This window comes from Lontra canadensis, unplaced genomic scaffold, assembly GCF_010015895.1.
Source record: "Lontra canadensis isolate GAN:19392208 unplaced genomic scaffold, GSC_riverotter_1.0 scaffold127, whole genome shotgun sequence".
NCBI classification, from domain to species: Eukaryota; Metazoa; Chordata; class Mammalia; order Carnivora; family Mustelidae; genus Lontra; species Lontra canadensis.
The window spans coordinates 1,940,787-1,955,038 of NW_022631121.1; the positions used below are offsets into that span (position 1 = coordinate 1,940,787).

At 43.6% G+C, this 14,252-nt stretch overlaps 1 protein-coding gene across 3 annotated transcripts in view; it reads right to left on the reverse strand.

The window, feature by feature from the left end:
- Positions 1-2,260: 2,260 nt before the first annotated feature.
- Positions 2,261-14,252, reverse strand: part of PCYT1B (phosphate cytidylyltransferase 1, choline, beta) — a 120,178-nt gene continuing 108,186 nt past the window's right edge. For all 3 annotated transcript variants that reach the window (XM_032842301.1, XM_032842300.1, XM_032842302.1), the window contains exon 8: positions 2,261-2,928. In XM_032842301.1, coding sequence (XP_032698192.1) covers positions 2,716-2,928 — 213 coding nt within the window. In that variant the 3' untranslated portion in view covers positions 2,261-2,715. The remainder of the gene's footprint in view (positions 2,929-14,252) is intronic.

A 14,252-nucleotide genomic window follows, 5' to 3' on the forward strand; every position in this document is an offset into this window, starting at 1 on the left:
CAGCCGGATTTTGCCCACCCTTCTTCTAACCTGCTCCCTCCTACAACACTCTGTACAGTTCTGCAGTCCTCAGTCTAAAGCTTCCTTCCCTTTCTAGGGCAGAAGGGACATTTCCTTGCTTTCTGTCATTTCTGCTTGCCTCTTCAAGCCTGCACATGGTTTGTACATCTCTCACTCCAGCCCTGACTCACTTTCGGCCATGACCGTTGACCCAAAAGAAGGGCACCCACATCTTCTCCTGGGAAGAACGGCCAGGAGTGTTACAGGTTGGGTTGTAGAATCCCCGCCCCCATTCCTTCTGAGCCTCATGGCCTGAGGACAGCGGGGAGGGATTACTAGAGGACAGCATGGAGACATGAGGCGAGATTTAGAACTGTCTGTGGGTGGTTTCAGCCCATCTCTGGAATAAGCCAGGTGTTGCTGATGTCCCATCGTTGGCAGCTGTGATGGCACTGAGTCTGAGTCACATAAGGGGCACCTGTCAGCATGGTGTGGAAGGCCTGCAAACGCAGCATCGGCCTGGTGGAGCCCCACATGATTTGCTTCAGAGCACAATTCAAGTAAGAGTGGGTCTGTCTGTCCTGGGTGATGGAATAAGCACATAAAAGGCCTTCCCAAAATAGTTGCCCCCACATAGTGAGGTCCAGAAATGGGTTGAGAGCACAGATTTTCTATAATGGCCTTCCCTCTCTCCAGGTCCCTCTTTGCTCCCTTTTTCTGCCCTTGTTCTCCCCACCTCGCCCTGCCTGGCTGTGCTCATCCTTGCACTATCCCAAGTGTCAACCAGCTGGAATGAGCAGAGAGGCACGGTGGAAAACTGGGGCCTCGCTCCTTCTGCAGATCAGTGCTCTAGGGCCTGGCTACAGAGAGCTTCCTTCTCACATGCCACGTTCCCGCCAGCTTTTTGTCCCATGTAAGTGCTCAACAGAACCCTGGGGAGCGAGCCAGGACAAGGGGGTTCCAAGCCAGCTCAGCTGCATGGTTTTGCTTCCCAGCAAACACTACTTATCTCCAGGTGGGCAGGGAGGTAGTTCAACCCCGAGAAAAGGGGAAAGACATGCCACCTTCCTTCATTGGTTTCCCCATGTGTCACCCAGAAAGGCTGGTTCCCAAGGCCTCTGAAAAGGGAAGTTTCTGTCACAGGAGATGCTGAGCTCTGCCCACAAGTTGCTGGTTTGGGCCTCTGCTCAGTTAGGCCCCAGCTCTCCCTTTGGCTTTGCTAGCACAGACAGGCAATGTTTCGTCTACCTAGGGGCGCGATTCTTCCCCCTGACTCTGCCGGCTCCTTTCCTCCCTGTCATTAGCAGACAGTAACTTCAAACGACTCAGCAATGCTTACGCTCTTCGTCCCATTTGGCAAACATAGGGCTGGGAATAACCATATAACCACGTAGTCCGTTTCAATGCTGAGATCACACTGAGGTTCCCGTAGTGCTCTGGGAAGCTCTTCAGAGCCTCCCTCCAGCCAAAAACACAATGGGAGGCCATGAGAACAACATACTCGTTTCCTGGTTGGGACAAGACATTTCTACAGGAATCCAGGATGATTTTTTGACAAAGTGCCCAAGTCACAAGGGAACTAGGTAGTCCTTTAGACCAAGGATTTCAGCGGGGGATTCGGGTGAGAGCAGGAGCATATATTGTAGAAGGCTACCACCATACATTCCTATTGCATATGGTATACACCCCGGATAGCATATGTGGAGCATACGGAGAACAGATACGTGCAGGTAGCACCCCCTATTGGTATACTATGTGGTTTGGTACATCAAACTGTTACTTGAGGCCTATGAAATTGTTAACTGGTCAGAAATGGGAAAAGCCATTCCAGAGTTAGCATCCTTTAAGGAGAAGCTCCAGGAGACATTAACCATCTGCTAAACTTGGAGCCAAAGCAAAGCAGCTCCTCTTCATTCATACACACACACACACACACACACACACACACACACACAGTGTTTTTCTTTGTTGCATTTTCCACAGGTTAAGGTAATTTCTGGAAACCATGAAGTCAAACCAAGGATGAAAAGTAGAACCAGGACCATATTAGGCCTTCTGTGGCGTTCTCCTCAACAGAACTGTCCTTGAATAAGAAGTTAAGGTTCATGCTAGATGACCTTCTATATATCTGATCTAAAGCATGTCTTTGTCTATGCACCACATTCCCAGAACTGCAAAGAATCGATGTGTTGCAATATTAGGTCTCAGTAGCTAATCTGAGAAGATTGGAATTGGTCTTTCACTTGACTATTTCAGAAGCACTTTGCCACCTCTATCGGAAACAACTTTATTCTGGCAGAGCTTGGGTGGTAGGAGGCAACGTGCAGGGCCCTTATGAGCTGGAAGTAGCAGATTGAGGGAACAGCCGCTTCCATGGGTGGTGGACTTGTTAGGGGTGGATGTAAGGACCAAAGCAGAAGACACCCGACTCAGTGCAAGTCTCCTGGGGGTGCTCGGCATCTTTCTTTAGCAAGGTTGAAGTAGTGATTCTAGATGCTGCTAAGAAGGTTTGTAAAGGTCGTCCGGCTTGAAACCTCCATGCAGAGCCCAAGTCTTATGCTGAGTGGAGACTGAGGGAAAGCTGGTCCCCAGGCCTTTGCTTAGCTGAGCTGCAGCTCCTGCAACCGTCACCCTTCCAACCCCACCCAGGCACACCCGGTGACCCCACCTCGCCCCAGCCTGTGCGGTGCGGCCCTTGCTGTCTGCCGGAAGCCTTTACTTCTCATCCTCATCCCCCTCGCTCATGCTGCTGATGGAGGCTGAGGCTGCTTTGGGTGAGGAGGGGGGTGATGTTTTGTTTGGGAGCCACGAGAAGGTGGGCGACGGGGAGCGGGAGGGGGACCGGCTCCTGGTGGGGCTGCTCACAGGGCTCTGCTTCGGGGACAAGGCCTGCAGCATCCGGCTACTCCTCTCCTGGAACATCTGCTTCTAGAGGGAAATTTGAGAGAAGGCATCTGTTAAGTTAGTCACCTGATGTGGCAGGGGAACAAAAAGGAAAAGCAGGAAGGAGAGCCACCACCCCACAACACCGGTCCCCACAGACTGGTCCTACAGCTGATGTCGTCCAGGACTATATATGGGGAGCAGCTGAGGGAAATTCGGGGGCAGTGAGATGTGGCCATGGAGAGGACCATCTCTGCTGGTTCTTAGGACGCTTGCCTTCTTGCCTGCCTTTCCCACAGCTACAAAATTTGAGTGTCCATTCTCTCTCAGGCAAACAGTCATGTGCAAGGTACAGAAGGGCAGTGGGAGATAAAACAGAAATCCCTGTCCTCCTCGACATGAGGACGAGTCACACAATAAACAAAATGAACAAAATAAGTGGATGTCAGAGGGAAGTACAATCTGTGAGCAAAAATAAACACAAAACAATAGCAAATGGGGCTGTGAGGTGGCTGGGCACCTGGACAGCGGTTGTAACGTGGCTGCTCAGGGAAGGCCTCAAGAAGACCTGAAAGATGAGGGAGGGGCCCGTGTGAATGGAAATCGGGGGCAAACACATTCCAGACAGAGCACCTCAAAAAGAGAGCAGGCAGTGCATGTCGGAGGAGGAGCAAGAAGGCCATCCATGGTGGCAGGAGTGGAGTCACAGGCGGGGGGGGGGTGAGATGGGGGAAGGGGTTAAGAGGAAGTCACCAGAGGGTTGACAGAAAACTGTCACATAGGGTCTTGGTGGCCATGTGAGAACTTTAGGCTTTACTGTGAGAAGAGAAACCTTGGGAGAGTTCCTTTACCTCTGAAGTTCTGGGTCCCAGACTGAGGAATTCTGACTTTGGTTTTAAAAGGACCCACCCCGGCCGCAGGGAAGCCAGAGCAGGAGCTGGGGTAATGGTGAAGAGCCCACTGTAGTGAGAAGCCAAGTAATTAGAATCGTGCTGGTCTGGACCACACCCGTTGTCATGCGGATGAGATGAGGTGACAAATGGCTGGAGGGGGCGCCTGGCTGGCTCAGTGGGTTAAGCTGCTGCCTTCGGCTCAGGTCATGATCTCAGGGTCCTGGGATCGAGTCCCCCATTGGGCTCTCTGCTTGGCAGGGAGCCTGCTTCTCTCTCTCTCTCTCTCTCTCTCTCTCTGCCTGCCTCTCCATCTACTTGTGATCTCTCTCTGTCAAATAAATAAATAAAATATTAAAAAAAAAAAAGAAATGGCTGGAGGCCTGGTCAATGTTTTTTCCCATAGTTTTAGTAAGGTGTGATGGTCTTAAAGTGAAAGTCAGCCTTTTTAGTCTCGGTTCCATGAGTTTTGACAAATGCCTGCAGCTGTGTGACTGCCACCATGGTCAGAGTATTAGGAGAGTTCCATCAGCCACCCAGTCTCCACGAGATCTTTTGTCACTCCCTCCCCTAGCCTCTGGGAACAGATCTTTTTCTGTCCCTCCAGTTTTGCCTTTTCCAGAATGTCCTCTAAATGGAATCGTGCAATGTCATGGTCCCGCTACATGTGGAAGGTGGAGCCCACAGGAACAGCTGACAGATGGGATGTGGGGTGTGGGGGGAAGAGGAGACAAGTGACTCCAGTTTCTGGCCTATGAAGCTGGAAAGACCGCAGTGTCATGTGCTGGGGTGGGAGACTCGGGGGGGTAAAAGGGATTACAGTTGTCAGACATGCTTTCCCACTGGAGATCTCCAGTGACTCCTGCCCTGTGTTTTCAGAACTGAGCTCTTCCTTGGCACTGTCCTTCAGCTTTATGGGGACATCCATCCTGGCCTAGCAGTGGTGCCCGCTGATCTGCCCTTCTGCTCTCTGTGGCAGCTCAGCTCCTACCTGTGCCCATGTCCCGTTCTACTCCCCTACCCTGCCCCTGCTGCCTGGGCTCTGTGCCCTCAGTTCTCTCCCTTGCTTGTCACAGAACCTCCGCCCCCAGCACCTCAGTCCAATCTTGGGATCCTAAACTGGCCCTGGGGGCCACTTCTCCATTTGTTGGCCATTTTAGACTTCGCGTCATTTGAGTTACTCACTTTACAAAGCAACACAGAGCCCCCTGAAGACCAGGTGCTACACAGGAAATGCTCATACTCCAGCTGGGGCTTCAGTGATGCATCAGGAAGAGGGGATGAGGAGGGAAGGAGCATGTGCAGCTAGTGGAGGGGTGACTTTCCAAGCAGAGGGCGCTAAGGAGAGAGTTCTGCGTACAATTCTTGGCATGACTGTAAGCTGAGTGCCTATGGGGCTGCCCATAGGCTGGGGCTGGAGCACCAGGAGGAGCTGGATTGTTTTTTCCCCAAGAGCCCCTGGAAGATTTTAATTAAGGGAGGGCTATGATCAGATTTGTGTTTTAGAACTACCTTTGGGTAGGAGCATAAAAGCAAAGAGAGAAACCATAAAGGAGAAGTTTGGTGTTCAACTATACAAAAGTGTAAAACTTATGTATCCCCCCGCCAAAAAACCCACCATGAGATAAGGTAAAAGGCAAAGGAAACACAAGGGGGAAGTTCTTGCAATATTTAACTATAAATAATGGATCTTAGTATATAAACGGAGCCTACAAATTAAGAAGAATGTAAAAATGTTCTAGAAAAATGAGCATATGACTTGTTAAGACAAAGCACAAAAGACTGACAAAGGACCTATAAAAATGTTCAGCATCACTAGTAAACAAATGCAAAATGACTGAAGTGAGACACCTTTTTGATATATCAGATTGTTACAGGCTGTGTTTGTTTGTTTGATCTTCCCAGCATGTTAAAAAAAAAGATTTCCAGTTTTATTGAGATGTAATCGACACACAGCAGAGTTTAAGGTGTAGAGCGTAATGATGTTACTTAGACATTAACCACAGTAAATTAACATCTGTCATAAATAAAAGAAATTTATATTTTCCCTTGTGATGAGAACTCTTGCGATCTACTCTCTTAACTTTCATGTATACCACATAGCAATGTTAACATTGTTAACAATGTCTTCATGCTGTGCATTATATCCCTGGTACTTATTTATATTATAAATGGAAGTTTGTACTTTTTGACCACCTGCATCTGATTTTCCCTCTTTCACTCCTTTCTCTGCCCTGGTAACCACAAATCTGATTGCTTTTTCCCTGAGTTGTTGACCCCCCCGCCCCCAACGACCTGTGAGTTCATGTATTTGTTTTTCTCTTACTTGTTTCACTTAGCATAATGTCCTCAAGGTCCAACAATGTTATCACAAATGACAGGATTTCCTCCTTTTAATGGTTGACTAATATTCCATTGTTGACACATCCATTCATCCTCTGATAGACACTTAGGTTGCTTCCATGTCTTCACCATTGCAAATAATGCTGCTGTGAATGTGGAGATGCAGATAGCATTTTGACCTAGTGTTTTTGTTTCCTTTGGATGTATTCCCTGAAGTGAAATTGCTGGATCATATATACGGTGGTTTCAGTTTCAAATTTTTTTGAGGAACCTCCATACTGTTTTCCACCTTGGCCACACCAATTTAAAATTCCACCACCAACACACAAGTGTTCCTTTTAATCCATGCCCTCATCAGGATTTGTTATTTCTGGTCTTTTTGATGGCAGCCAGTCTAATTGGCGTGAGATGAAAAGTCCTTGTGGTTTTTTTTAAATTTTTTATTTTTTTATAAACATATAATGTATTAGCCCCAGGGGTACAGGTCTGTGAATCGCCAGGTTTACACACTTCACAGCACTCACCATAGCACATACCCTCCCCAATGTCTATAACCCCACCACCCTCTCCCTCCCCCCCTCCCCCCAGCAGCCCTCAGTTTGTTTTGTGAGATTAAGAGTCTCTTATGCTTTGTCTCCCTCCTGATCCTGTCTTGTTTCATTTATTCTTTACCTACCCCCAAACCCCCCACGTTGCATCTCCACTTCCTCATATCAGGGAGATCATATGATAGTTGTCTTTCTCCGATTGACTTATTTTGCTAAGCATAATACCCTCTAGTTCCATCCACGTCGTCACAAATGGCAGGATTTCATTTCTTTTGATGGCTGCATAGTATTCCATTGTATATATACACCACATCTTCTTTATCCATTCATCTGTTGATGGACATCTAGGTTCTTTCCATAGTTTGGCTATTGTGGACATTGCTGCTCTAAACAATCAGGTGCACGTGCCCCTTCGGATCACTATGTTTTTATCTTTAGAGTAAATAGCCAGTAGTGCAATTGCTGGGTCATAGGGTAGCTCTATTTTCAACTTTTTGAGTAACCTCCATGCTGTTTTCCAGAGTGGCTGCACCACCTTGCATTCCCACCAACAGTGTAGGAGGGTTCCCCTTTCTCCACATCCTCGCCAGCATCTGTCATTTCCTGACTTGTTAATTTTAGCCATTCTGACTGGTGTGAGGTGGTATCTCATTGTGGTTTTGATTTGTATTTCCCTGATGCCGAGTGATGTGGAGCATTTTTTCATGTGCCTGTTGGCCATCTGGATGTCTTCTTTGCAGAAAAGTCTGTTCATGTCCTCTGCCCGTCTCTTGATTGTATTATTTGTTCTTTGGGTGTTGAGTTTGCTAAGCTCTTTATAGATTTTGGATACTAGCCCTTTATCTGATATGTCGTTTGCAAATATCTTCTCCCATTCTGTCAGTTGTCTTTTGGTTTTGTTAACTGTTTCCTTTGCTGTGCAAAAGCTTTTGATCTTGATGAAATCCCAATAATTCATTTCTGCCCTTGCTTCCCTTGCCTTTGGCGATGTTCCTAGGAAGAAGCTGCTGCAGCTGAAGTCGAAGAGGTGGCTGCCTGTGTTCCTTTCTCACATTGAGGTCCTTCATCCATTTTGAGTCTATTTTCATGTGTAAGGAAATGGTCCAATTTCATTTTTCTGCATGTGGCTGTCCAATTTTCCCAACACCATTTGTTGAAGAGGCTGTCTTTTTTTCATTGGACATTCTTTCCTGCTTTGTCGAAGATTAGTTGACCATAGAGTTGAGAGTCCTTGTGGTTTTGATTTGCATTTTTCTCCTGATTAGTGATGTTGAGCATCTTCTCATATACCTGTTGGTCCTTTGTATATCTTCCATGGAAAAATGTCTGTTCAGGTAATCACCCATTTTTTGATTGGGTTATTTTGAGGTTTTTGCTACTGAGTTGTGGGAGTTCTTTATATATTTTGAATATACACTTAACTCTGATACACGGTTAGCACATGTATTTCCCATTCTGTAGACTGTCTTTTGCTGATGGTTCCTTTGGCTGTGCAGACGTTTTTAGTTTAATGTAGTCCCACTTGTTTTTGATTTTGTGACTTGTGCTTTCGGTGTCCTACCCAAAAAAATCTCTGCCACGACCCACGTAAAGGAGCTTTTTTCTTATGTTTTCTTCTGGGATTTTTATGGTTTATGGTCTTACATGGACATCTTTAATCCTTTTCAAGGTAACTTTGGTGAATGGTGTAATGTAGGGATCTAGTTTTATTCTTTCATGTGTGGATATACAGTTTTTCCCAGCACCATGAGTTGAAGAGACAGTCCTTACTCCACTGAGTATTCCTGGCTCCCTTGCATGGGTTTATTTCTGAGCTCTCAGTTCTGTCCCATTGGTCTATATGTCTTTTTTAATGCCAGTACTATACTGTTTGGATTACTATACTTTTCTAATATAGCTTGAAATCAGAAGTGTGATGCCTCCTGCTTTGTTCTTTCTCAGGATTGCTTTGGGTATTTGTGGTCTTTTAAGGTTCCATATAAATTTTAGGATTTTTTATTTCCATTTATTTCTGTCTAAAATTTTTTTCATCACTATTTTATATTTTTCAGTGTACAGATTTCTCACCTCCTTGGTTAAATTTATTCATAAGTATTTTATTGCTTTCAATCCTATTCTACATGGGATCAGTTTATTTCTCCTTCAGATAATTCATTGTTAGTATATAAAGATGCTACTTATTTGGTATATTAATTTTGTATCCTGAAACTTCTCTGAATTTGTAGATTAGATATAACAGGTCTTTGGTGGGAGTCTGTCAGATTTCCTGTATATAAAATCATGTTATCGGTAAATAGACGATCTCACTTCTTCTTTCCAATTCTGATGCGCTTTCATATTTTCTTATCTGATTGCTCTGGCTAGGATTTCAGTAATATCTTAAATGGGAGGAGTGAGAATGGGCACCCTTGTCTTATTCCCGATTTTAAAGGAAAGGCTTTCGACCTTTTGTCATTAAGTACCGTGTTAGCTGTGGGTTTGTCATCTACAGCTTTTATTATGGTGAGGTATGTTTGTTCTATACCTAATTTGTTAAAAGGTTTTATCATGAATGGTTATTGTATTTTGCCCAATGACTTTTCTGTGTCCACTGAGATGATCAGAAGATTTTTTTCTTCTATCAATGTGATGTATTATAGTGATAGATTTACATCTGTTTAACCATGCTTGTATCTCAAAAATAAATACCATTTGATATAGTGAAAGATCTTTTTAATGTGCTGCTGAATTCTGTTTACTAGCATTTTAAAAAAAGATTTATTTATTCTAGAGACGGGGGAGGGGTAGAGGAAGAAGGGAAGCAGATTCTGCTGCGTGGGGCTTGATCCCACAGCCCTGAGATCATGACCCCAGCCAAAACCAAGAGTTGGACACTCAGCAGACTAAGCCACCCAGACACCGCCTGTTTACTAGTATTTTATTGAGAATTTTTGCCTCTATATTCATCAGAGATAGTGGCCTGTAGTTTTCTTTTAGTGTTCTTTTCTGGCTTTGGTAATGCTGGCCTTACAAAATACATTTGGGAGTGTTCCCTTCTCCCAAACATTGAGGAGTCTGAGAAGGATTTACATTAATTCTTCTTTAAATGTTTAGTAAAATTCACCAGTGAAACCATCTGTTCCTGGGCCTTTCTTCTTTTGGATATTTTTGATCACTAATTCAATCTCCTTACTAATAACTGGTCTGCCACATTTTCTACTTTACTCTGATTCATTCTTGAGTATGAATTTCCCATTTCTTTTAGGTTCTCCAGTTTGTTGGCATATAGTTGTTCACAGTAGCTTCTTAAGATTCTCTGTGCTATCAGTTGTAATATTTACTTCTGCATTTTCATTTGTGATTTTGTTGATTTGGGTCCTCTCTATTTTTTTTTCTTGGTTTAGCTAAACATCTGTCAATTTTATCTTTTCAAAAAACCATCTCTTAGTTTAGCTAGTCTTTTCTATTGTATTCTTCGTCTCCATTCTTTTTGTTTCTGCCCCAATTTCTATTATTTCCTTTCTTCTGCTAACTTTGGGTTCACTTTTTTTTAAGTTCCTAAAGCATAGCATTAAGTTGTCTGAGATCTTTCTTGTTACCCGAGACAGGCATTTATTGCTATGAACTTCCCTTTTAGAACTGTTCTGTCGGCATACCGTAAGTTTTGGTACATTGTGTTTCTATTTTTGTTTGTGTCAAGATACATTTTTATTTCCCCTTTAATTTCTTCTTTGACTCTTGGCTATTGAGACTATTTTTTTTTAAAGATTTTACTTATTTATTTTAATAGAGAGCACAAATGGGGAGTGGTAGGCAGAGGGAGGAGAAGCAGGCTCCCCACTGAGCAGAGACCCTGATGCAGGCCTCCATCCCACGACCCTGTGATCATGACCTGAGACAAAGGCAGATGCTTAACCAACTGAGCCACCCAGGCGCCCTCAGACTATTGTTTAGTTTCCATGTATTCATGAATTTTTCAGTTTTCCTTCTTTTAATGATTTCTACTTTGAGACCATCATGGCCAGACAAGGTACTTGGTATGATTCCAGTCTCCTTGAATTTGCTAAGACTTGTTCTGTGGGTTGAACTCTTTACCACTGCAACATAATCATAATCATAAAAGACCTTCTTTGTCTCATTTTACCGTTTTTATATTTAAGTCTCTGTAGTATGATACAAGTATAGCTACCCCCACTTTTTGGGTTGTTTGGTTTTTGGAATACATTTGCTTACAACAACTTTTTCAATCCTTTCACTGTCAGTCTGTGTGTGTCTTTAAGACTAAAGTGAGTCTCTTATGGGCACATATCATTAGATGTTTTTCAAATGTTATCCACTCAGCCATTCTAGGTGTATTGATTGGAGAATTTAATCCAATTAAATATGATTTAAAGTAATCATTAATAGGTAAGAACTTAGTAATTTTATTAACTGTTTTTATTACTATTTTAATAGAACCATTATTCTTTGTTCTGTGTCCTGCTTTCTTTTTTTGTGTTTCAATGTCTTCCGATATCTATATAGTTTGACTTCTTTATCATGTACTTTTGTGTAATTACTACAGGTTTTATCCTTGTGGTTACAAGGTTTACATAAAATATTTTAAAATTATAATGCCTTATTTTAAACTGGTAACAACTTCAACAGAACTTCTAAACTTTATGCTTTCATCTCCCCCTCCCCATTCACATTTATTGATATTATAGTTAACATATATTTTTTAAGATTTTATTTATTTATTTGACAGAGATCACAAGTAGGCAGAGAAGCAGGCAGAGAGAGGAGAAAGCAGGCTCCCTGCTGAGCAGAGAGCCCGATGTGGAACTTGATCCCAGGACCCTGGGGTCATGACCTGAGCTGAAGGCAGAGGCTTTAACCCACTGAGCCACCCAGGCGCCCCTAGTTAACATATTTTTTAAAAAGATTTTATTTATTTATTTGACAGAGAGAGAGACAGATCATAAGTAGGCAGGTGGGGAGGGGGGAGCAGGCTCCCTGCTGAGCAGAGAGCCTGATGAAGTGCTCGATCCCAGGACCCTGAGATCATGACCTGAGCCTAAGGCAGAGGCTCAACCCACTGAGCCACCCAGGTGCCCCCAGTTAACATACTTTTTATATTGCATAACCAGTAACAGATTATTGTTGTTGTAGTTATTTCTACAATATTTTCTAACATTTTTAAAAGATTTTATTTTACAGAGCACAAGCAGGGGGAACTGCAGAGGGAGAGGGAGAAGTAGTCTCCCCACAGAACAGGGAACCCGACATGGGGCTTGATCCCAGGACCCTGGGATCATGACCTAAGCTGAAGGCAGACACTCAACTGACAGCCACCCCAGTGCCCCAATGTTTTCTAACTTCTAAAATAGAGTTGTAAGTGAATTACCCACCACCATTACCACATTACAGATTCTAATTTTGACTATATATTTAACATTACCAGTAAGTTTCACTGGTACCTTATGTTTTATGATGTTCATTAGTGTCCTTTTACTCAAAGACCTCCCTTTAGCATTTCTTAGAAGGCAGGTCTGGTGGTGGTGAATTCAGCTTTGTTTTTTGGGGAAGTCTTTACTTCTACATTTCTGAAAGACAGCTTTTCCAGGTACAGAATTCTTGGTTGACATTTTTTTCCTTTAAATATTTTGGACATGCCATCCCATTCTCTCTTGGCCCAAACCAGATTTGTTGAGAAATTCACTGATAGTCTCATGATTTTTCCCTCATATGTAATTTACCTCTCTTGTTGTTTTCCAGATTTTTTTTCTTTGACTTTTGACAATTTAATTATAGTCTGTATCAGTGTAGCCGTTTTGGGGTTCATCTTATTTCAGATCCTTTGTACCTCATGGATTGGGATGTTTTAGGCCCTTACTGCTTTAAATTTACTTTCTGTACCCATTCTCTTCTCCTTCTCTTTTCCTTCTGGAATTTCCTTAATGCAAATATTGTTTGTCTTTATTGTGTCTTTACATCTTGTATGTTTTGTTCACTTTTTTAATTCTTTTTTTTTGTTCCTCTAACTGGATTATTTCAAATGTCCTCTTGTCTAGGTCACTGTTTTTTTCTGCATAGCTGAGTCTTTTAAGATATTTCTAAGTAATCTCTATACCCAACATGGGGCTCAGACTCACAACCCCATGATCAAGAGTTGCACCCTCTACTGACAAGCCAGCCAGGAGCCTTGAGTCTCATTTTGAAGCTCGGTAGAATTTTTTAGTTCAATTATTGTATTTTTCAGCTCTATAATTTTTTTGATGGTTTCTATATATCTTTGTTGAACTTCTTGTTTTGTTTATACATCATTTTCCTAATTTTTAGTTTTCTATGTGTTATTGCAGTTCTCTAAATTTTAAAGGTTTATTCTGAAATCTGTTCATAGATAGCCATTTCTTTAAGGTCAGTTATTAAAGCTTTGGTAGTTTCCTTTTTTGGTGTCATGTTTACTAGATTTTTTTTTCATGATCCTTGATTCTTTACATTGGTCTCTGTACATTTGAGTAAGCATTCTCCTCTTCCAGAATTTATGGGTTTGCTTTGGCAGAGATAGCTCTTTGCTGGTCCTCTCAGTGAGGGTTTCTGGATGTTTCAGTTGGTAATGCCCTTGGGCAGGTGAAGTTTTGCTATCAGGGTCAATTTCTGGGTGAGACCCCTCATTGAACTCTGAGGTTGGGGTTAAGGTTGTCACTTTCTAAGAATGGTTGGGTAAGACTCCTGGTTTGGTTCCTGAACAAGCGAGATTGTACAAGTTGCCTGGGTTTTCTGTTCAGGCTTACTGGACTGGCGGGACTCTATACTAAGCAGCAGGTAGAGCTATGAATTAGCTTCTCTGCCTTCTTGGGGCAGGACAATGAGCCTACAAGGCTCATCATTTCAGGACCTAAATCAGGAGAAGCTTGTACTAAATTCCCTGGCTAGAATGGGTCAACTTATTTTGTTCTGCAGATAAAGAGCATCATGGGCAGTGATCTCTGTCCAAGGGACACTATAAGTATGTCTGTTGGTTGGGATACATAGTTTCCTGTGTGTTCTAGTTAGGTTCCTTGGTCAGGCAGGCTGAAAATTATATTCAGTAGGCAGGGCTATGAATTAGTTTATGTATCCAGGCATAGCAAGAGAAGTAGCTCCAAGGCCAGAAAGGCTTTCATTTTATGGTGTTGACTCAAGCTGACCTATGTCATAAGTTCCCTGCGCAAATGGAGCCACTGGCTTTGCTCTGCGGACTCTCTGTTGGACTCTGTGCTTGACTGTTGCTGGGCTTTGCAGCTTTCCCGGTCTTACAGGCAAGCTTTCTGTCTGGGTGGTGCTGGGAGCTTCACTCAGCAGTGGATGGGGCTGTGACTCAGCTCCCTTGCCTGGGTGGGACAGGAGGGCCAGCTCCAAATAGGCTCCCAGTTTTTCCAGATCAGGCCTTCCGGTCGGGTTGGGGGTGGTGGTGGTCAGAAGCTGCACTCAGTAGTGGGTAGGCTGTCAATTAGTTCCAGGGTCTGGGTAGTCAGTGAACCCTCACAGCCTAGCCGTGGCTTTGAGGCAGTCAGCTCTTGCTGCCATACTTTTGGCTCAAGTGCTGCTGGACTATGCCACTTCCCACGTGTTCTTGCCGGCCTCT